We start from the raw sequence: 23393 nt of genomic DNA, 5'->3' as shown, positions 1-23393 counted from the left end.
TTGCACATCCGTATGGGATACACTACACCGTAGAGGACTGTATAACAATAAAACACAACTCAGTGAATGCGTTTTTGCTCTAATGCAAAGGAAATTAAATTAAGGCACAACACAACCGCCATTCGCCACTAAGCGGCGGTGACATCACCACGATGCTTGTGCCAGGCTATGTGCACTTTGAGGTCACGTGAAGTGTCGAACGCCCGCTGGCAGGAGGTCACGGGGCAGACCCAGATGCCACAGGTCGACAGAGACGACTGGCTGATGCACCAACTGTGCCCCCGACTGTGCCAACTTGCTGTGTGACGAGTGCGGCAAGACGTTTTCTCGCGCTCGGCCTACAAGTATATATATTTTTTCCACTTGTGTGTTAATCTGTGTTTACCCCGGATATTTTAGAGATGGCAATTCTCCTGCTGTGTATCCCACTGCTGTCCCTCCCGGCCATATCTAGTGCCACATTCAACTCTACAAACAGCTACCCTCGTTACTTTGCGTCCATACTTGTTGCTCGATTTGCCACTACACCTGCTAATGAAACAGCTCATAGACACTTCTACACTCCATCATTGTATCCTTTTAAACCCTATCTTTGTCCCATTACTTCACCAGCACTCCTTCCAAACTTAATTCTGCTCTTAAAAATAACACCATCTGCGAACTACTGCTATTCGTCCAAGGTTCGCCGCTCTTCATCCTTTCACAGAAAATACTTGTGCAAACTAATAATTCTACTTTTCTTATTTCTGGGTGGTATTGAGCTTCATCCTGGCCCAAATGACAAGAACTCGTATAATTCTGTAGATGTTTCTGGCAGGAAAGGTGTTGGTGTTCTACATGTCAACATCAGAGGGCTTGTGATTAAATTAAGTCAACTAAAACTAGAAGTGGCAAATCTTGACCCGGACATTTTTTACCTAACAGAAACATTTCTCACTCCTGCCGTCAATGACTTGCAGATTAAGATTGACAACTACAACCTTTTTCGGCTTGACCGAGGATCTAAAGGAGATGGAATTTCCATCTATGTTCGTAATACTATTGCATGTTCACTAGCTCACTCCTTGTTTAAAAAATGTTGCTTTGAAGGTCTGGCTCTCAGAACAACTCTCTCAAATAATCAACAGATATTGGTAGTGTGCTGCTATCGACTGCCTAGTGGGAAGGATGTTGAAGCTGCATCTGCACTGAGAGAGCTTTTTGGAGGCCTCCCTAAAGGTGAAATAGTTTTAGTGGGTGATCTAAATTGGAATTGGCTAAACCCGCCGGCCGTGGCCACAAATTTTGCAGATGAATTTAATCTGTTTCAATCAATAAATGTCCCCACAAGACCCAACCTAAAAAATCCGGGACAGTCATCTCTGCTTGACATCCTATTGACAAATGCCCCTCACAATTTCACACCGACTGGTGTTCTGGGTAATATCCTTAGTGATCACTCCTTCATTTTTGGGGTGAGATCATCAGCCAGACCCAAAGCCCCCCATAAATTGGTTGAGAAGCACTCTATGAGACACTTCAGCAATCAGGCATTTACTAATGATGTGCTTCACTCGGATATTGATAAGGTCTGTGATATCCCCAACCTGACTACAGCTTTGGAGACCTTCCGGTACACATTTCTCCAAATTCTTAACAAACGTGCTCCGTTGGTTAGATTTAAAACTAAAGGCAACCGCTCACCATGGTTTGATCCTTTGATTACAAAGCTCATGAAAACTAAGGACAAGGCTTGGGCATGTGCTCAGAAAAGTAATTTGGTCAATGACTGGCTAGAACACAGGATTTTAAGGAATAGATGCATCAAAAAAATACGGCATGCAAACAATGCCTACTTTTCCTCCACTCTCCTGGAATTAAATGGAATTGCCAGGATTTTCTGGAAAACAATCAAATGTATCGAAAAGGCATCAAAAACAGACAATCTGCCCGCTGAGCTTAACCGAAATGGGGAATATTTTTCAGATCCCAAAAAAATAGTTGACAATTTTAACCTTCATTTTTCTGAAGCTGGTAATCTTTTTGATAATGTATTTGGAGTCACCCCTGCTCATGCAAATTCCTACACCCCTGTCCAAACATTAAACGAATTTAGTTTCTAGCCAATCCACGAAAGTAATGTCCTGAAACAACTGTCCTACCTCAAAGGGTCCTCCTCTACCAGAGCAGATAGTATTCCCGTCTTTGCTCTACAAATTGTTGGTCACCTAATATACAAACCTATAGCCCATATTTTCAACCTGTCCATCAAAGAAGCATCAGTTCCTCTAGAATGGAAACATTCCTATGTCCGTCCACTTCACAAAGGGGGCCCTAAAGATGATCCAAATAACTACCGACCTATCTCAATTTTGTCCCCGTTGATGAAAATGGTTGAAAAATTATTGACCTACCAAATTAGCAGTTTCCTGTCCACCAACAATCTACGACATCTAAAACAATCTGGGTTCCGAAAAAAATACAGCACCACATCTGCTGTATTAGACTCTCTGAATCACATTCACAGTAGCCTTGATAATAAGCAGTACTGTGCCTGTCTTTTTCAAGACCTGTCCAAAGCTTTTGATACAGTAGACCACAACACCCTGCTTAGTAAACTGTATTCACAGATGGTTAGAGGTCAAACAGTGTTAAGATAACAAAAGGGGTTCCACAGGGTTCCATCCTCGGCCCCCTTTTGTTCTCTCTTTATGTCAATTACTTGGGCACTGACCTGGATCATTCCAGGGTAAATCTTTTTGCAGATGACACGAAACTGATTACTGCTGGCCGCTCTCCGGATGACGTGATTGCTAAGCTACAGGGTGATTTCAACAAACTACAACATCAGCTAGTTTCCCTTAAACTAGTCCTGAATACCTCCAAAACCAAGGTGCTATGCTTCTCACCAGGACTAAAGCAGGAAGGTATTTTTCTCCAATTACATCCCTTAAATAATTAGAGCAAGTCCAGATCTATAAGTATCTTGAGGTCATCCTGGATTCAAAACTGAATTTTGAAGATCACATTGATTATATTGGTAAAAAGACAAAAATAAAAATTGGTTTTCTGTATCGACACAAGCAGTGCTTCCCCCCAATGTTCCGTTTGGAATTGATAAAAGCTACCATACTGCCTCTACTTGACTACTGTGACATCGTGTATAAATCAGCCCCAAGTACTGTACTGAAGAAGCTTGATTCCATCTATCACTCGGCCTTAAGATTTACATTGAACTGCCCATATAGGACTCACCACTGTGATCTCTTCAAACTTAACATCTCTTAATGTTCGACGGCTTGTGCACCAGATCGTATTTATTCACGATGTACTTACAAAAAATCCGCAGACTACCTGCTGGATCTCCTCTCTGTTTTAAAGAACAAATTTTACCTCAGGTCTTCGCTCATTTACCAGCTTCACATTTCTTATTGCCGTACAAAAACTGAAGGGCCTTTGCTATTGATGCCCCCAGGGTCTGGAATGCTATTGCCAAAAAACTGCAACTAGAATCGCTACCAATGAGATCTTCTCTCAAAACTGCTCTAGAGGAGTTGTACACCCCTAGCTGCTACTGCTATTCATTGGTGTAAAATTAAATAAAACGTTTCGCTCCGGATGACGCTGCAAAGTATTAACTGTATTTTGATTTAGCGTACTGATCTTAAAGGTGCATTGAAACATTTGATACTCCGACTGATGCTTCTATTGTTATGGAGTAACTCATGCAGCCAGCTATGGCTCTAGGATTTGGTGTTACATGTTATTTATGTAGTTTATTGTAAAAATTCGGTCATAGTCCCTATGATCACTGTTACGTTGCAATTATGGCTTTATTTTTTGGTGATTTCGAAAATGTTTTTTGGTTTGGACATGTTTGTTTTGTTGTAGTACGGAGTTAGACTGATGGCCTTAATCTAAGTTTTCTTGTGGTTATTGTTTGACTTGCATCCCACTAGGATTTTTTTGCACACAGCGTTGGTGTACGGTGCTTTTTTCAGGAATATTTGATGTTTTTTTCATGGATTTTCTGTTTGCACAGTCACATAGTCACTTTAAGATGTTTTCTTGTTCGTGTTTTTGTTTTTTTGTTTGTTGTGGTTGCACCCGATTCAAGAGCCGAATGGCTCACAGGGCTATACCAAAATAAATAAACTGAAACTGTGCTTTAGCCACCCGGCGCTCCACTCGTTGTTGTGAGCGTCGCTCCTCCGCCCTCCATTGTTGTTGGAGGGCGACTGCCTCCAACTGCCCAGTAGCGTCCTTCACGAGCCTCCTCCACAGAGGCCAGATCTTGACACTGCTGGGACCAGTCATCGGCAAGTCCACTCAGCTCCACATCCTCCTGTACCACATCACTCCATCTCTTCTCTAGCCCGTGCCACGCCCGATTAGCCCCCTCAATCCGGCCGAACAAAAGCTGTTTAGCCAAGCGGTGGCTGGGCATGTGGGCTACATGACCCAGCCAATGCAGCTTTGCCTACCGGAGGAGCTCACTGATGGGACTTTGTCCAGATCTTTCAAGGATATGTGAGCTCCTCACACAATCCAGCCTGGTTAAACCCAGGATGGATCGTAGGCAGGCCAGCCTAAATGTTTCTAACCGGCGAAGATGCTTCATTAGGGGTGTCCAGGTTCCCCAAGCAGAGAGAAGGGAGGGAATGACTGTGGCCGAGAAGACCTGAAGCTTCGTGCGGAGCTACAGACCAGGTAGCTTCCACACAGCGTTACGCAACCAATGAAAAGATAATGCCGCTCGACTGATTCGGAGTGAGACCTCTGCTGTTAAACCGGAGCCGGTCATGAGCACACTGCCCAGGTATGGGAAACTCTCCACAACTGCCCTATCACCAATTGGGAATTGTGGGGGTGGAGTGTCCGATGGTACAAAATACCCAGGCAGGTGCTTAGATTTCGTGGGGCTGATGGTAAGGCCCCACCTCTTAGTGATCAAGCTCCAGGTTCAGCAACTCCTCCTCTGAGCGAGCAGCAATTATCAGATCATCGGCATACATAACATGGTTGAGCAATAGGGAGCCATTCCTTGACCGCACCCGGGCATCGATCAGCCTCTCATTGTATCTGTACCAGATGGAAATTCCTATTGAAGGCTTCATGAACTACGTGGTCAAAATAGATGTTAAATAATGTGGGAGCCAGAGGACATCCCTGTCGCACCCCAAGGTGTACAGGGAATGGCTGACTCCCGGCCACGTAGTTTTACCCAGGCCCGCTCACCATCATGAAGGTCCTTAATGATCGTGAGCAGAGGGTCAGGGACTCCAAAAGCACGAAGAACAACCCAGAGCCCAGGCCTACTGATGGTATCATAGGCCTTGACCAGGTCAATAAAGCAGAGATGTAGGTCATGTTGGAATTCCCTATACCTCTGCTGTAGCAGACGGACAGAAAATATGGCATCTGTGCAGGACCGCCCTTTCCTGAAACTGCATTGGGGCTCCGCAAGACTCTCCTCAGCGTGCCTAGCAAGGCGATGTTGAATAATCCTTGCCAGGACCTTTCCCAGCACACTGAGGAATGAGATGCCCCTGTAGTTGTTACAGTCTGTGCGGTCCCCCTTCTTAAAGAGGGGGGACTGCCAGGGCATCCTTCTAATCCTGCAGAACCCGTCCAGTGGTCCAGACTATTGTTATTGTCATATACGGCAGTCTGTGCACAACCGCCACCCTCTCTCTGCATTTCGCTTGGGAGATCATCTCTGCTGCCCGGTGCCTTTCCTGGTCTCAGACTCTGTATTGCCTTCAGTACTTCCTCAACAGATGGCACCTCAGCCAGCCACTCACAGGGGGTGACTTCTTCTTCACATATTTGAGGCACCGCAGCCTTGGCAGGGTCATCCTCACTTTGTGCCACAATGTTTTCCAGGCTGAAGGATTTCCCCTCCCCCAGGACCTCACATAAATGCTCAGCAAATCTGCAAACCTGTTCCTGGGGGTTGAAGATTGGATCACTGTTCTTTCCCCTAATGATGGTAATAGGTGTGGTGCTGCAGGTTACTTTTTTATGTAATTTAAGAGCGATTTGTGATTGTGGGCCATTGAGGCAGACTCCATCTCCTCCGCAACCCGCGACCACCACCCATCCCATCCTTGCAGCGCCTCACGGCTCTCCGAACCTCCGAGCGAAGGCTGTGGTAAGCCTCCTCATTCTCCGACGTGGGATGCTGTAGCCATGAGAGTGGGCCTGTCGCTTTTTCTCAGCCAGCTTGAATACCTCCTCGTCAGCCAGGGTCTCTGGGGAGGTCTGGTCCGTGTACCCAAAGCAGCCATTGCAGCTGCATGAGCCACAGTCCGAAACCTCACCCATTTCCCCTCGACATCAGGAGTGTGTATGTATACGTACAGACCTGCATTTCCTTCCCAAGGCCAACTAACAGATGAATGACTTGTATTATTGTGACGAGACAAAGACCATCAGAAAATCAGGCAAGCCCACATGGCAATCTGGGCCCCTTAATCATTAAACAAAAAAGTCGAATGTAAGCCACCTCTGTGAGCGATTAACAGTTATTCTGCTGGGGAGACAGAGTGTGAAAGCACCCATGAATACATTAATCTCAGCCCTTTTGATTGCATTCATTACTGTATTAGACGGATACATATAATGGACCCTCTTTTACATTAGATGCTCTTTGCATCAGATACAAAGTCATGGCCTCTGCAAAACTAGCAAAGCATAATTCTGTAGCGGATATCCTGGTAATCTACTATTGAACTACAAATAAATATACAATACGCTCCAAGACTGTGTTGCAGTAAGACCATTTACAGCAATGGTGTAACATAGTAATTGTGTAATCAGTTTACTGCATGGCACCATTAAAAACAGATTTTAAATATACTACACTACTTAGACAATACAGGGATGAGGATACATCCTGTGCAGCACTTGTAATTACAGTAATTGGCCAGTCCACTAATAATAAACCATGCTTGGATTATGCTTATTCAGGTGATTAAATATCCCTAAAAAATTAACCGTTAAAGTACATTATTAACGACCAACGAACGTGCGACCTGATAACAATATCCGCATTTTTAAAATAATGTCATTTCCTTTTATTGTTATAGTTTCTGGCTGGGGGGGGGGGGCAGGGAACAAAAAGGAAAGACCGTCTCAACGAATTGTGACCAATATCCCTTCGGAGGGAAAAAATGAAGTCAGGCGTGGAGATTAAAAACACAAATCCAGCGGTGGCTTTGTGAATGAATCTTCCAACACAACGGAGGTGACTCATTCACGCGGCACAGCAACAACGGTACTCGAGAGAGCTAATTACGGATTCTCATGACCTCTAGGGTGCGTAACGAGCGAAGCCAGCGTGGCTGATAACATCGGGCAAAAAAAGACTTCCAAGTGGCACCGCGTCATTGAAATTTAAATGGAACGTGATTACTGCATGGATTTGGATGCTATCGAGAAGGGCCACTGGCCGCAACGTCGCCGGTTATATACTTTTGTCGTTCAAGGCCAGTGTTATTGACAAATGTGTTGCGTTTTGGTGTTATTTACACGTACAGCACAGGACGTTTGTCAATCCACTGCTGGATGAGGGCCTCCCCGGGTCGTGGAGGTTATTTGTGCATACATATAACATGTAGAGTACTGCATCATTTGCAGTGATGTAGTGTACATTAAGTGGTCGCAATGTATGTCTTGTAGTCGTTCGTACTGTCACAGTATAGTATTGTAGTGTATGTAAAATGCAACACCGGTGAACCTGCGTTTGCATCGCAGTTTTTATTTACACCACAATACTGTATAATCATCATAATCACCACCACGAGCCATGACCTATCCACTGCTGGATGAAGGCCCTCGCCATCTCTCAAGAGTTAACGCTTTGTAACAATCCACAGCAGTTTAGCTCGAGTGCATTACAGCACATACAACATTGGGATAGTGTCACAAACATACACACAAATTAACATGTCCACAAATGCACGTCATGTAACTTTTTCGCCCGATGAAGACTGCTTGTGTTGCGATCGAAACGCCGTGGGTTTTTTTACTTTTATTATTTTCAATTTATTATTTTAATTTAAAATTTTATTTTATTTTCTACGTGACTTGACCGAAATAACCATGAATGTCATACAACTGTACTGTACGCCGAGTACACGAGAACAAATCACACACATCTGCACCGCAGTATTTAACGTGCATATACTGGTCACACAGCAGGATACGGTACTAGAGACACATTAAAAAAAAACCCCACGTGGAGTAACTGCTCACACGTTTACACACAGCCGCAACATTCTGTTGCACTCAGCGGCGGCGCCAGTAAAATGTCAACGCTCGTCACACGCAGCAGGGCATGTGGCATGTCAACGCTCGTCACACGCAGCAGGGCATGTGGCATGGCTGCGTGTGTGTGTGTGAGCGGCTTCGGTAAACAACAACACGATGTGAGACAACTCCCGTGGTGCTTCGGCAGAGCGATCAGTGTGGTCCTCTTGTCAAAGTAGGGGATTCTTTATGAGACCTCCTTTGCCAGTAACAAGATATAGTAATAGGTTTTACCCTTTTAACCGGCACAAAAAAAGGGTAAAACCTATTACTATATCTTGTTACTGGCAAAGGAGGTCTCATAATGTAAATGCTCACCCCGAGCCCGCAATACTCTGATAGTGCGTTGTTTTTGAGTTGTACGCCTTTTGGCATCTTCTGGTCCAACACCAGTGGGGACTAGGCTCTAAGAAAAGCTGTCTCGGGTGTGGACCAATCAAATTCAAGGACAGTGCATATTGTTATCAGTTGTCTCTTTTGTTTGCATTTTGACTGCTTGTGTTGTGGTTATTGCAAACATGATGCCTTGGATAAAGGTGTCAGTTTTTGTGCCAGTTAAAAGGGTAAAACCTATTACTATAGGGAATTATTTTTCGTGTCTCCTATCCAACCTAGTCTGTTCCCAATATTCTGCACAGGACCATCGCTTCTGGTGTTGGCATTGCCATATCTTGCGGGAAGTGCATGTGGTGCTGCAGGCCATCTCAGGAGATGAAATAAGGGGCCATTCCCCAAAACGTTAACCCGCTATACTATACGATGTAATATATACACTGAATTATCATGCCTGTCAACCCCTTATCAGTGCCCTACCTTATTACAGACCAATTCAGACCTTATTGGTCACCCCGTGCCCTTCTCAGTCTCAACGTTCATCCTACAAAGTCCCATCACAGGGGAGAAACACAAATATAAAAAACCTGTTTTGCCCATATTGAAATGGCTGTACGCCATATGGACCTGAAAACTCAATTTCCCTGTACAAGTGTAGCGAGTTCAACTGAGTCGCAAACGCACTTCTTGGAGGCAACACATGTATTTAAAACAACACACGGGGTACTACCCCTTAACAAGACAACAACCTATCTATGGTGGTGGACCACCAGGCTAACTACACGAATTACACTGGAAGTAGCTACGACGGACCGGACCCCAGCTTGGGTCCAGGTCCACGTGTTGGTGACTTTGTAGAACGTAGATTTCTTCAGGATGAACGACAGCGCCGGTCCCTCTGGGGGACCCGGCTTATATCCTCCGTGGCAGGGCTGGTTCCGCCCTTAGCCACGCCCACCTTCTAGAATCCTCGAGCAGGATCTCGATCCCTGACACGTGACTACCCCGAGCCCCGACCTGGGGGCCCTGTGGAGACTTTACCGGTCACGTGTCCTTCGGGGTCAACCAGAGTGCCATGGCCCTTAGTAACCCCATTCCCATGGCCGACACACTCACACCCTATCCTATAGGGGTCGGCACTGCACGCAGAGCGTGGTGCCTTCCAGCGCTGTCAGTCAGTGCTAAGCGAGCCCCTCTAGGGCCGGTGGTACTGCACCCACATGTACGTGGTGCCCGCAATGTCAATACACAAGAATACGGGGTAAAACGTATGGGTTGACAGCTATGCATTATATTACACATTACCTACTACTGTATGTATTAATGACCGAAACTTTTCAATCCACTGCTGAATTGACAATTACCACGACCCACGTGGTGGGCGCTATTTGACCACACTTCTCCATGATGCTCACTGCGGGGGATAATACAAGCGGGGAGCATAGAAGAACACAGTATAATATTTTATGTTCTGCGCAGCCCACTGCAGCAAGCATCTTAGCAACCCGGCGTGAATGGTGGCCACCCAAAACAATCTCTCGCCAGAAGCCAGCCCCTTGCTTGGCTTCTGTGACACAAGCTCGGAAGCATGCCCGGTGACGGCTGACAGGTGATATAACGTCACGCGGCATCACCACCGTACCCGTGATGTGTGGGTGAAGCGTTGCCTCTTGATCAACAGAGCACCAAACACGACATAGCGTTAACCATTTCGGGTCTTAATTGATTGTTCACGCCAAAGGTGGCTTTCAGACCGCATCCATTATTTTTCGTCTCTCCCCCTCCTCTTTTCCGAACATAGATGGACTCGTCCATCTGAACAAACTGTCAAATCGCTCTCCGTGGTGCCAACGTTAAAAATAACCGCCACTTTTTTCAAATTTTCTTGCTGTGGTTTTCACACCTGATGATGATTGCTTGCGTTGCAGTCGAAACGTCGTGAGAATTTTATTGTTTATATTTTTTTTATTTTATCGTTTCACTTTTACGTGATTTTACCGAAAGAACCAAGAATATATATCGTTGACCAGTTTATACATCTCCCATATGAACGCCACGGTGTTTTTTGTTGTTGTTACAACATACAAACCGCTCTGTAGAAGCCCTATAAACGAATTAAAACCGCTCGATACACGGATCCAAATCAATACATCAAACTTGTAGTCATAGGCAACGCTGCAAATCCCGTCATTCATATACATTACTGTGATATAAAATACACACACACCTGTGTCAATGATGTCTCAATAGGACATCGCAAACACAGCGGAGGGGGGGTGAGCTCAAGCGGCTCGCGAGTTTTAAATTAACGGTGCCGCTTAAAACCACCACTACCACATCACAACCTTCTTCAAACGCGCTGCGGTGCACACATCGACGCCAACTTACGTGGTCGACCGAGCAGCCGCGTCGCCTTTAGCGCTTCGCCGCACCGCAGACGTTTGCAGAGACATCGCCACGCCGCCTCCTCACGCCTCACGCCGCCGCTCGTTATTTACCTCGCCTTTTAAAGGCACGCCGCCATTGACGCGCGTCACCGTGGAGCGGGCGAGTCCATCACGAGGGGGGGGGGGTGAGGTGGTGGAAGACGATATGACGAGAAAAAAATCACGCAAACACCGCGTTCGGAATGCAAATTAATTTAACTTGTGTAAGCAAAATGTAAAGCATTCGAAACAAAACGGCCGTCTGTTTGGCTAAAATCGTTAACGATTTTAAAGCGATTCGGGAGGGGCGTTGGTCACAACGACCACCGCCGCACACCTCCCCCCAGCGGTGCGAGTGGTAGAGTCGCGGGTTGCCCCAGCGACGCGCACGTGTTGTGCCCGGGATGAATCGCGCATTGGGTGGATGGCGATGATGGTGGCGATGACGCTCAAACAACATACGTGGCACATCGCGGCGAGGGGGTTTATTTCCCCCACCCCCCCCCCAACTGTAACCCCCCCCCCCCCAAAAAAAAAAGCAGGTATAGAAACAAAAGTTTCGTCGCGAAATGTTTTTTTGCAAATCGACTGTGTAGGTTTCCCCGTTTAAAAAAAAACGGACCGTTAAAATGTACAAATGCTCCAATGGTGGTGAAAGCAAATTGTTTTAATTTAAGCCCATACACACGCGTCCACATTGAAATGCAACCTATCTTTTGACATGATGCCTGGAATATATTCCAGTATTACATTTTACGTATTGTTGGTAGTGCAAATCGCTCGTTTTTCATGATTGTGCGAAAATATGTCGCGGGTTTTCGAGTCGTACTGCGTTTGGTCCGACATTTCGCTCCACGCAATTATGCCGAACAGCACGCGGTATAACGAAGAACAAGCTTCGGGAGATATAATACCCTTGTTAAACAATTCATTTTGCACGCTACTTTTACAGTCCTGGCTGTGACCAATCAACATTCGAAAACTTTATATATTCAATCTAACAGTATTTGCACTACAAAATACTGTAATTGGGTGTTAGGGAATATTAATTACTTCCACAAACCTTCGTTTAAATTACTGAAATCTAGTTTTTTCTAGAGCTATGTAAAATGCTTAATTACTGCCATCAATTTTTAAGCACAATTGTTGCAGTTCCAGGGGCAAATCCATTTTTTGTACAACATAACATGCGATGTGACAATGTAAAAATATCTGCCTGCACATCAAAGACCAAACTTTCACTTAATTATGTATATTGTATTACCACACATGTTGGATGTTAAGATTACCAAATGCTTCACGGCATATAACACTTATAGTAATTCCAAATGCAGGACATCAACTGCTGCGTAAAGGATTATGTGCACATTCTTGGAAGGTCAACAAAGTAGAATTGAACCAAAACTAATTAGTCAACAAGGCATACACGATATTCAGAACACTTCTATAATCAATTATTTTACAATTCTAGCATTCATAGCTCCATCGCTTAAAGATTAGCGACTTAAAATTAAAGACACTAAAAAATATATTGATCAGAATGTAATATATTCTTGGTTCTTTCGGTAAAGTCACGTTGAAGGGAAACAATAAAATATATAAAACAATAAAATTCTCACACCTGATGACTGTGTTACAGTCGAAACGTGAGAATTTTATTGTTATATATAGTTATTATTTTATTGTTTGCCTTCAACGTGACTTTACTGAAAGAACCAAGAATGAATCACTGCAGTCACGAAAGCTTTTAATCAAAAATTTAATATATAAACCTAAAAATATCCCTTTAGAAATACCTAGGCTGTGACCAAGGTACAGTCGAGTGTTTGACCAGACACCATCATAGCATCCCAGTGATATTGCTGGATAAAAAATGTTAAAAGCCATCATATCTGGAACTATATGATGCACGTATTTCAAATACCCACATCTACTTACACTTGGGCCCTCACGGGAGAGGAGGTTTTACCCTGTGCCAAGCCAGAACCAATCCGTGATACACTGGCCTCGTCTGGTTTGGGGTCAAGCAGGGCCAGGGGCCGGGCTAATGACGTGTTCATTGCTTGTGCATTCGGTACTCTCCTCTCCGTGCATCTCGACTCATTCAATGCGTGCGATGTCAGCTCCATGGGCTTGGCTTCCGCAGTGTAAAAACCTGGTATTTCCCAAACTGCGCCCGGCCGGCTGAATCTGAATGGCCCAGCACAGCTCGTTTTAACAGTGGAATAATTGAGGTACAAGTATTTTCTCATTTACAAAGATTGAAAATTGTGTTGGACAGCCCAAGACACACAGCCTGGGTACATATCAGACATTTATTTGCTGGGCTGCATCGTCCTTGAACAGCTGCACTTGAACATGTTCATTCAGGGCAGTGCAGATACATTTGACACGAGGCTAATCTTTAAAATGGAATACTCCATTAACGCAAATATGAAACATATATACACAATCATAACCAAGATTTAAATCGGTACCCATGGTACTCACTTTTGATTGCCATTTTGGTAACATATTCGATACGGTCCTTTCAAATCCATCCTATTTGCACAACTGTGTTGTTTCTATTACAAGTACATGCCTTGACACATTTATCCACGTGACCAACTATATCATGTGTACGCTATTCTATATTACACACACACAATTAGTGTACATATTCCTGGGAATTTAAGGCATTTTCACGTTGAGGAGAGGTTTAGTGGAGACAGCTTTGGCATGGAGGTACTTCCAGAGAGGTCCAGGGACATATCCACATTGCTCGCTTCCCCCTCAGCACGCAGCTGGGAGATCTGTCGCAGTAGAGCCTTCCCTTCTTCCCGTGTCTGCTCACCACACAAGACAAACATCCTCTGTTTAGCCTTATACACATTGTTGCCATGAAGTGCCGTTAAAATGATTCTATTAAAGCCAAGCCTGCACAGCACTCACCAACCCTGTAGATCAAGTGCTAATATTACACACAATGCACTTGATACTCATTTGAGGCCAAGTCAAATAAATTAAACCAGCGTAGGCCCAGGCCAAGATCAGAATCCACGTGCATTGATAATATCCACGGGTAGGAAACAAAAGCAAGTTGCCGAGTTCTTAGAGCACAGCAAAATCCACGATGCTACCACTTATTACACGTAAAGATACACCAACAAATCGGCATAATCCAGATGTATATTAAGAGCTACTCATATCTCTTTACACATCTAATAGTCATCAATTCATTATTAAGAATGTTGGAGCCCACAGCTTAATCAATGTATCCATTCCATGGTATATTTGAATGCATTAATGTAGGACAATTTATTCTTTAAAGCCATGATGTATTCGGGGAATTGTATGCCAATCACTGCAAACAATTTCAGCAGCAATGCATTTTCCGATGAGCAATTATAGTAACCTAGCAGGCTCAAAAAATTACGGCTATAACACAATCGTTAAGTGTGCAACAATCATTTCTGATAAACTGTGACAATATCCTTAAAATTCGCCATCAGGTACTCCCCGACAGCCAAAGGTAAGTCCGAGTTATAAATCAATCGTGCAACATCTCGTAAAAACCGAGGTTGAATTTTCAGTACTGCAACAGCACTCAGTCCTATATACAGTACATCGCATAGAGCGCGTGCATTTCTCACATCGTTGTAGCTGCAGCATCTCCGGGCACACACGGAAGCATCCTCCCAGCGTTTGCACTTGAAGTAGTAGTGTGCGAGGTTGCGGAACGCTACACTCAGCTCCTCGTGCTCTAGTATCTCCTGCCCGAAAAACAAACGCATCAAAATTACAGGTCCCAAAAATATTTAGAATTCAAGGTGAACCTTGCAAGCTCTATATGATCTTATTCTTCATTCTAGACTTGTATTAAATCAAGGCAGTTATATAAAAAGGCATGTACAGGCCTATGAACGGTTGCTTTTAGATTCTGCTGAATTTAAAACACGCCAAAAATATGGATGTGTTGAAATGTTATGCTGTCATGTCACTATTCTGAGTTTAACAGAAAATAGAATATCTTCCTCACTTTCAACTCGTATCCTTTGCATGCTTATGAAAAGTACGCCTTCTATGGAGAACACATTCTTGACATTTCTTAACAGAATGTTGCCATTTTAAAACACAGCCATGTGAATTTGAGTGCTAAAAAGGAGTAAAGCAGACGAACGAACTACACAACCCATGATGGCGAATTCAATGTCAGCTTTTCATCTCACAGCTGACTAAGAATGAATGCCCATGCCTATTTGTGGAATGTTCAACAAAATATGATTTGGGATGTATTTAGCACATTGGGGTACAGTGCTAATATAAGCGGACGCATTGCTCTTCAAGAGTTGTGTTGTTTGATGTTAGAATCAGAATCTTTATTCATACTGGAGGAATCCAATGAGCTATAAAGCTCTTTTTAACAGATGTCCAGTCGGAGGAATGTGTTGGTACAGACATGAACAATGTACAATGCAAGTCGACTCACCCCTTCACACATGTCCTGTATATACTTGTAGTAGCAGTGGGCAGCTTGGTCACTCTCACCCAGACGCTCGTGAAGCCTAATGCATAAAAAAAATAAACGTTAATTGAGCGATTGTCCAAGAAGCATTACGCTGCAATGAGTAAGTGCCGCTTGTTTTACAACCTGTAGGAGTTGTATATGCAATTGCCTGCGATTGTTATTATAGTGATAGCCACCAAATACTGTTGGCATGTTACCTTTTAATTTCGTCAACATTTTTACCTCTTGCACAATCTGCATTTCACATCAGCCCAAGTCCCTTTTGTTTGAGTTGACTGTTTTTTCAGTTTAAATTTTCATTTTGTCTATTTTGCCAGGTCCTAGGCACTTCCCACAAAACAATAAATAACAATTCCCATATCTGACAAATACCAAGAGACATACAAAGCAATTGCTGAAGTGATGCTATTGGTCACTCACTTTGCAAGCTTCATGAGGGCTACTTTTTCCACATCTCCAACCGAGAATGCTCTCCAGTAGCACTGTCACAGACAAACAACAACCACGAGTTCAGTGCTGCACGATTTACATTGGAAATTATTTATAGCGCTGCATTATCTTCTTTGGTTCTTTCGGTAAAGTCACGTAGAATGAGAAAATTCTCACGACGTTTCGGCCACAACACAAGTGGCCACTTGTGTTGTGGCCGAAACGTCGTGATAATTTTATTGTTTTATTTTATTCTCATTCTACGTGACTTTACCGAAAGAACCAAAGAAGATGAATCCTTGCAGTCACGAAAGCTTTAAATCGAAAGCGCTGCATTACTTTGGAAGATTCACCATTTTAGAAAAAAATGTGAATGCTGAAGAAATCATACCTTTTTTGCTTCCACTAACTTTTCCAGCTTTTCGTAACTCTCGCCCATAGCCACCAGCATTCGGGAATCGCTCGGCCTTAAAAAGATCACCAATTTAGCGAGCGTACCACACTTTAAATCACTGTTGCAAAGCAGGATCTTCATTGCAGAAGAAATAAAGTATTTAAAAATTAGTATGAAAATTTACAGATCAAATTCCATTTAAAAATTAACACAGGACCACTACAGTCACATTACACCAAGTCCAAAGGCAAGAATATTTGTAATGGAGGATGAAAATATTCTGATGATCAATTTTAAGAAATATTATTCTTATAGCAGAGATAACGATTGTTACAAGTGGTTAAAGTTAATACGCAACAAGCGGATAGAAACAAATGTTTACACATTCGAAAGAGAGTGGATATACCTGAGCTGGTGTGCTTGCCGGTAGTAGTAGAGGCAGTAGAATGGCATCTTGAGGATCTCGTAGGTCTGTCCAAGGCCGTACCATGCACGATAGTCCCGTCTGTTTACTTCTATTGCACGCCTATCAACAAAGAGACAACCAGCAACAACGTAGGTGACCTTCCTATTTTTGTTGCTTTTCCAGTGACTATTGACCTCAAGCTCGATTGTTAACCTTTGGAACACTATACCGTGACTCGGGCAATGATATAGCTGAAGCCTCTTTGAAAACTGCAATACTACAAGCGGACTGCCATATCTGGATATGTTCATTTGAAATACCACCAAGTCGCATAAGATACCGAAAATATAAACCCCTCAACAATTCGCGCATCAAAAATCAAAATTGTTCGGAAACTGGCATAATTACATTGAACATAACCGAAACGGCAACTGCCTTTAATACAATGGCCAGTAGGGGGCGAGATGGTCATTGGCTGAGGTGAGACAAATTAAATACATAAACAATTTTTGTTTTTTTCTACCTACGTGACTTTACCGAAAGAACCAAAGAGTATGGATTCCAGCAGTCACGAAAACTTCAAATCAAGATAAACTATGTATTTATATTACGTGAATAATTAATCAGCCTAGATCAATCCACTGCCCGACAAAGGCCTCCTCACATTTTAGCCATCCCACGTGGGCCCAAACTTATCACTCCACCTCCACGGTGATCATGCTTTGGGACGCGTTTTCCCCTTTGGCGACCACTTCATCATCAGTTCTAGTCCAAGCATTATACCTTCCTGCGGTGTCCTACTCAAGCCCACTTACTTTTCACAAGTCAATGCAATGTCTATACTTTACGTTTATTCACCGATCTATGTATTCCTGTATCTCAGCGTAATTCCCAGTATCCATAACCCATGCTTGGTTGCAGTTTTTTTTTACTTTTGTAAAAAAAAATGTCAGTATCTAAAAACACCGATATAATTAGGGGTAATATTCACGGATTGAAAAAAAATATTAAAATATTATTGATGAACAGTGAAATAATGTTCAAGTGAACGTATGATTTTTTTTAGTTCTCAAGCATACTGACAATGCAACAGGTTAAAGATGGAATCCCGATACCGCGTGCAGCACCTGTAGGCCTGAATGGCAGCGGAGGTGTTCTTCATCTCCATGAATTCGTGGCCAATAAGCGTCCACGCACTGAGGTACTGTGGGTTAAGCTTCAGCGCACGCTGGAAGTACAACGCGGCCTTCTCATGCTGTGTTCGTAAGCTGTAGTAGTTTCCTACAAATGATGAAAGTGCAGTAATTAACACTATATACACGATCATATTACGCACCTCCACAATGTTGACACATGGAGATATATGCTTTCTAAGTTCGTAATTCAGTGAAGGGTGTATGCTACACAATGCGTGTGCCATGGCGGGGGGGGATAACTCTTGTAAATACAAGTGAAATTGTTAACACTGGTAAAACAGGTTGAGAGTTGGGTGTAAATGTGAAGTTCACTGTCAAATAGATAAAATGCAACATGTATAAAAGGTACGAGGTGTCACGAACTGTACAGTTACAAGGAACAAGAGTGAAATTTACCAATGACACAACAGGTCTCCACACGATACTTGTCAATTTCACAAAGACTGTGAGCGAGGTAACTTAGTTCCGGCTTCTTGTTCTGGAACAGAAACAGGACACGCATTTGCTGTGTAATTGAACCTAATAATGGTCGAACACAAAACAATGTGAATATGACCATCGGAAACCTCATTTGCCAGTGACAAAATGATAATTGGTTTTTTACCCTTTTATCTGGCAACAAAACTGACACCTTTTTTTACAAGGAGTCATGTTTACATTGACCACAATACCTGTGGTCGGAACGCAAACAAAAAAAACTCTGATAATGTAGGCGCGCCTTTTGGCGTCTTCTGGTTCAACACCATGTGCGAGGAGGCTCTAAAGAAAGCTGTCTCGGGTGTGGACCAATCAATTTCAAGGACAGTGCCAATACATTATCAGAGTTGTTGTTATTTGTTTGCGTTCCGACAGCAGGTATTGTGGTCAATGTAAACATGACTCCTTGTAATAAAAAAAGGTGTCAGTTTTGTTGCCAGATAAAAGGGTAAAAAAACAATTATCAATGTGAATATGAATTCCTGCAGTCACAAAAGTCAAGTCAAAATTTAATGCGATTTTACATTCCAACTAATTTTGATCCCGTCTCTTTAATTAATCAAATAATGAACACTAAGTGAACTGGAAATTCAGGGATGTTTGGGTTAATAAACAGCACCTACAAAAAAAAGTAAAAATGGTTCCACACTCAATTGAGCATGGGCAACTCGCCTCCACTTCAGAGCCCTGAGCAAGTGGTGGAAAGTTCACATTCCCACGACAGGGACGACTTCCCCACAAAGTGATACTCATTTTATCAACCCCAGTAAGGTGAAGAGCACTCCACTGCTGTGCCAACCGACTGGACATAACACCCTCAATAGGGTTAAATACTTTGAATACATTTCTAAGCTGTCAGGCCTAACTTTGATTTGCGAAATGACCATGAAACAGAATGTCATTGGGCTTGGGATGATTAAAAAAAATAACGGGACCAAATGAAAGAAACTCACCTTCACATACAGCAAATTAGAGTAAGTGTCCATGTTCTCTATCCTGTATGGGTCGCGTTTTCTCAGATCGGAGAAAAGAGCCAATGCATTGTCTATATCTGTTACAAGAAAAAAACACTTCAAGGATTACATTTTCAAAACTTAAGAGTTATTCAGGAAAATGTTTTGATAAAATCTCATTTTAGAAAAAGTAGCCTTGTTAAGAGTATCAGGATGAAGTGGATACAAAAAACAGTTATTAAGTTAACTGTGCAGCCACCTGTAGGGGAGACTATACAACAAAACAAAGGATTACATTTTTCTTGTTGTGGTTTTCACACCTGATGATGACCGCTTGTGTTGCAGTCGAAACGTCATGAGAATTTTATTGTTTTATATGTTTATTATTTTATTGTTTCCCTTCTACGTGACTTTACTGAAAGAACCAAGAATATATCAAGTGTATTTTAAAAGTGTTTTTCTCATGTGCTGGCTGACACTTGCCTCGTATGTTGTGGTAAGCCACGGCGATCTGCGCCACGATGTACGTGCTCCTGCTGAAGCCAGCGTCCAGCAGCGCCTGGTATTTGAGCAGCGCCTCGCTGATGAGCTGCAGCTCCGTGTACATATGGGCCAGGAAGAACTCGCGCATCCAGTGGTCCGGCAGAGAGAGCGACTTCAGCTGGAAACAGTCGTCAGCAAATAGGCTTATACCTCCAATAATAATAACCACCAGGTTTGATTGTTTTACATATATGTGATTTAGTGCACTAGTTAAGTGGACTAAATCAATGTATCCGTATTACATAAAATTACCCAAGAGAACCTTCTTACTTATGGTATGCAGAGGACACAAAGCAGTGATAGAAAAATAATACGTTGAACAGGAAAAAAAAGTTAGTCACAGGATCTAACAACATCACGTACGACACCTTTACCCTGTACTTTTTGGCTATTTACCTTGTTCCTATCTGTAATAAGGCAAGAGAGCTCCTGCCAGGCTCCCCAATGCAAAGGGGTAGCGTGCGTGGCCTCCAACAGAATGGTAATGGCCTCTGACCCTAGATCCAACTTCCGCAGCACTACACCATACCTGTAATGAAAACATGTTTTTCAATTATTCAAATTGTATGCAAGTATTTACAGCAGAATAAAACATTATAGCGAGGACAAAAATCATGCTTGGAAACTGTTACGACAGCCAGAAGGACGTGATTCTGAACATCGTGACACATGCAGTAAATGTGATTTCAGTTCCAGATTAAGCTATTGGATGAACAAGATAAGCCATTACAAGCAGCTGTCTATAGAAATAAAGGTACATCCCAGAGGCGGTACGCACATGTACAGGCCGAAACCATCCAGCTGGCCTTCACGGTGCTTTTTGCCAAGTTCGACACGCAGCTTCCGCAGCACCCCGTTCTTCACCTCCTTCTCCAGAACCCCTGAATTCCAGGCAATTTAACATAAAGTATTAAGGAAATACACCGATTACGTTACTGAATACTGTATTAAAAAAAATATTAAGCATGTAGACAGGGGCAGAGCCAAGATTTTCAGCCCGGGGTGACATTGAACAAATTTTAATTTCAAGAATGACTGAATGAGAAATCGGCTATACCTCATGCCACCGGTTGGCGACACTCTAACAATGCAGTTGCACGGAGGCCGCCAGACCGAGTGTCGTACACTTATACGCAGAATGTTTCAGATTTTCGATTTTTTTCGGGGGTGACAATTGTCTACCCTGTCACCCCCCTGGCTCCGCCCTTGTAGGTAGAGCTTAAGTTCGCACCACACGTAGCCAACCGGAGTAGCAGAGTATGTGGGAAATAAAATATATAAACGTGAATTCTCACCATGACTGTCGAGCGATTCATCCTCTTTCTTTTTTTCTCCAGCCTAAATTATACAAACGACATGTTAATCTTGACAAGTAACATCTGCATTGTGTTTAGTTTAAACAAGCAACGCAATTATGAAACAATATCATCAGAAAAACATGACACGCATCCCAAACTCCATATCAATGCCATGCGAAAATATACATGTCCTTACTAGGTATCGTGAATACATTTGCAGGAAATATGCTTTTGGACTCCGGCAGTCTTTCAGGCTGTGTGCTGCTCTGTCAAACTCCTTCAGATCAAAGTATGCTTTGGCCACTGTATACACATCAAAGTCAGCCAAGTCTTCCTAGAAAGAAAAAAAAGAAGTCATTAAAAAACGTGCGTTTAAGAGCTGAAGTTAATAAATCGATCACATTTCTATTTTGAAATAAACAATATGGAATACTTTTTTCTTACAGCAGTAAAGGGTGCAGGGGTCGGGAATCCATCTTCTGCTTTCAGTGGGTCTAAGCAGAAGGCAAGCTCAGCAGACCTGCAAAGAACCACGAGTAGGGTAGATAGCTCAGTCATTATAATTAAACAAGTGTCTACTCAGTCTGCCATCACAAGTATTGCTCTGGTTGTAATAAGACGAGCACCGCATGTTTAGACGAGAGCACTTTGAGAAGTCAAAAGTGGTTGTGATATAGTGCACTGTTGCACTTTACGAGAATGTTGAACTTCCACACACTCTCCAGTGAGATCTAAAAGTTAGAGGAGCACCACAATGCGTGCAAGTCAAACATGTTACAGACGACAGTATAGGAAAGTAGATGAACACAGACGGAATGAGGCCAGACGGACAGTCGCCAAGGCGCTGGCTGACACCAGACCGGAGACGATGCACATCGCGGGATTCTTCCAAGCCGAATTTAAGGTAAGGTGCTGGGTGGACCTCACGTTAATACCAACCACATAAAACACGAGGGACAGCGTTGGCAGATCTGCATAAAGAGAACGTGTTTTTTTTTCAGAAGACATGCGCCTTTAGCAGGGGGAAACAGCGGAGGGCCTATGTCTCCCGTCTGCATCTCTAAATCTGTGCTTCTCAGCACGCCTCTGCGTCACTGTCGCGTTGTGCGTCTCTATTGTCTGAGCTTCATCTGGTAAGATACAAAGAGTTAATAGTTTTATTTGTATACGTTTTAAAGTTTGTTCTCACCTTTCCTATACTCTGCACTCCTATCATTTTTGTTGTTGCACTGTTGTTGTTGCGACGTTCTTGATCGCGTGCACCCTATCCTGACATCGGTGAACATACAAAAAAGAGCTTTATAGCTCCTCGGATTCGGGTAACCGAATAAATAAACTTTAAACTACGATTCTACCGCAAGGCCTCAGGCTAGGCCTCGACGCGCTCAAACCACACACGCGCGAGAGCCGGCTTACGCTCACGGCTGCCAAGGGATCGAGGTGAGGACTACCTCACCCCACCGCACACACGTACGTACCACTTGGCGCTGTGCAGGAGCCCCCGATCCCGGCAGAGCTGCACCACGGCGAGCAGCTCCCCCTTGATCGCCTTCAGCTCCGCGCCCAGCCTCAAATGCGCCGCCATCTCTCTCAGCGGGGGGCGGGCGGGCGGCGCTCGCCTCCCGACAGGCTCCGCGGCGGTGACTCGCTCGCTTCCTGTCCTCACCACCCGCGACTTCCGGCAGCACTTCGCGCGCTTTTTATTCTTGTGGGGCGGGCGGCGCTGGGGGAGGGGCTATGTTGGGGGGAGGGGCTGTGTTGGGGGAGGGGCGGTGTGGGGGAGGGATTGGGGGGAACGGGGCGGCGTGGGGGGAGGAGCGGTGTAGGGGGCGGGGCGGGGTAAAGGGAGGGAGGGGTAAGGAGGAGGGGCGAGGCGTGGGGAGGGGGCGACTGCCCACGTTTGCACACAACGAGCTTTGTAGCTCATCGGATTTCTCCAGCATGAATACGGATTCTGATTCTGGGGTCGGGGCGAGCGGGGTGGAGGCTGAGAGAGCCGCGTGGCTCTGGGGAACCAATCCGCGTTGCCGCTGCCTTGCAACATGTACAATGAAGAAGGGTTACTGCCTGAAACGTCGCCTACGATATATATAATTTAACGGATATTGACGTATGTGTTGGTTTTTTGTTTGTTAATTG

General features: G+C 43.9%; 2 protein-coding genes across 4 annotated transcripts in view; both read right to left on the bottom strand.

Moving 5' to 3' along the window:
* DNAAF9 (dynein axonemal assembly factor 9) overlaps positions 1–11554 on the bottom strand; it is a 70622-nt gene extending 59068 nt beyond the window's left edge. For all 3 annotated transcript variants that reach the window (XM_076065922.1, XM_032950368.2, XM_032950369.2), the window contains exon 1: positions 11014–11554. In XM_076065922.1, coding sequence (XP_075922037.1) covers positions 11014–11078 — 65 coding nt within the window. In that variant the 5' untranslated portion in view covers positions 11079–11554. The remainder of the gene's footprint in view (positions 1–11013) is intronic.
* A 143-nt stretch (positions 11555–11697) lies between these two features.
* Positions 11698–22939, bottom strand: CDC23 (cell division cycle 23). Its single transcript, XM_032950370.2, has 16 exons — positions 22733–22939; positions 21699–21774; positions 21451–21588; positions 21252–21294; positions 20735–20837; positions 20353–20485; positions 19897–20074; positions 19414–19511; positions 18380–18461; positions 17915–18068; positions 16788–16907; positions 16379–16454; positions 15979–16040; positions 15520–15595; positions 14684–14803; positions 11698–13876 (listed from the first exon to the last, which is right to left on the bottom strand). Exons 1-16 carry the CDS (start codon positions 22837–22839, stop codon positions 13733–13735), a joined length of 1710 nt encoding a protein of 569 aa, XP_032806261.2. The 5' UTR covers positions 22840–22939; the 3' UTR covers positions 11698–13732.
* Between the last annotated feature and the right edge of the window lie 454 nt (positions 22940–23393).

This window comes from Petromyzon marinus, chromosome 9, assembly GCF_048934315.1.
Source record: "Petromyzon marinus isolate PM22_M1 ecotype Great Lakes invasive population chromosome 9, UKy_Petmar_22M1.pri1.0, whole genome shotgun sequence".
Lineage (NCBI taxonomy): Eukaryota > Metazoa > Chordata > Hyperoartia > Petromyzontiformes > Petromyzontidae > Petromyzon > Petromyzon marinus.
Note: the sequence above shows the minus strand (reverse complement) of the source record. Positions and strands in the feature narration are given on the sequence as shown.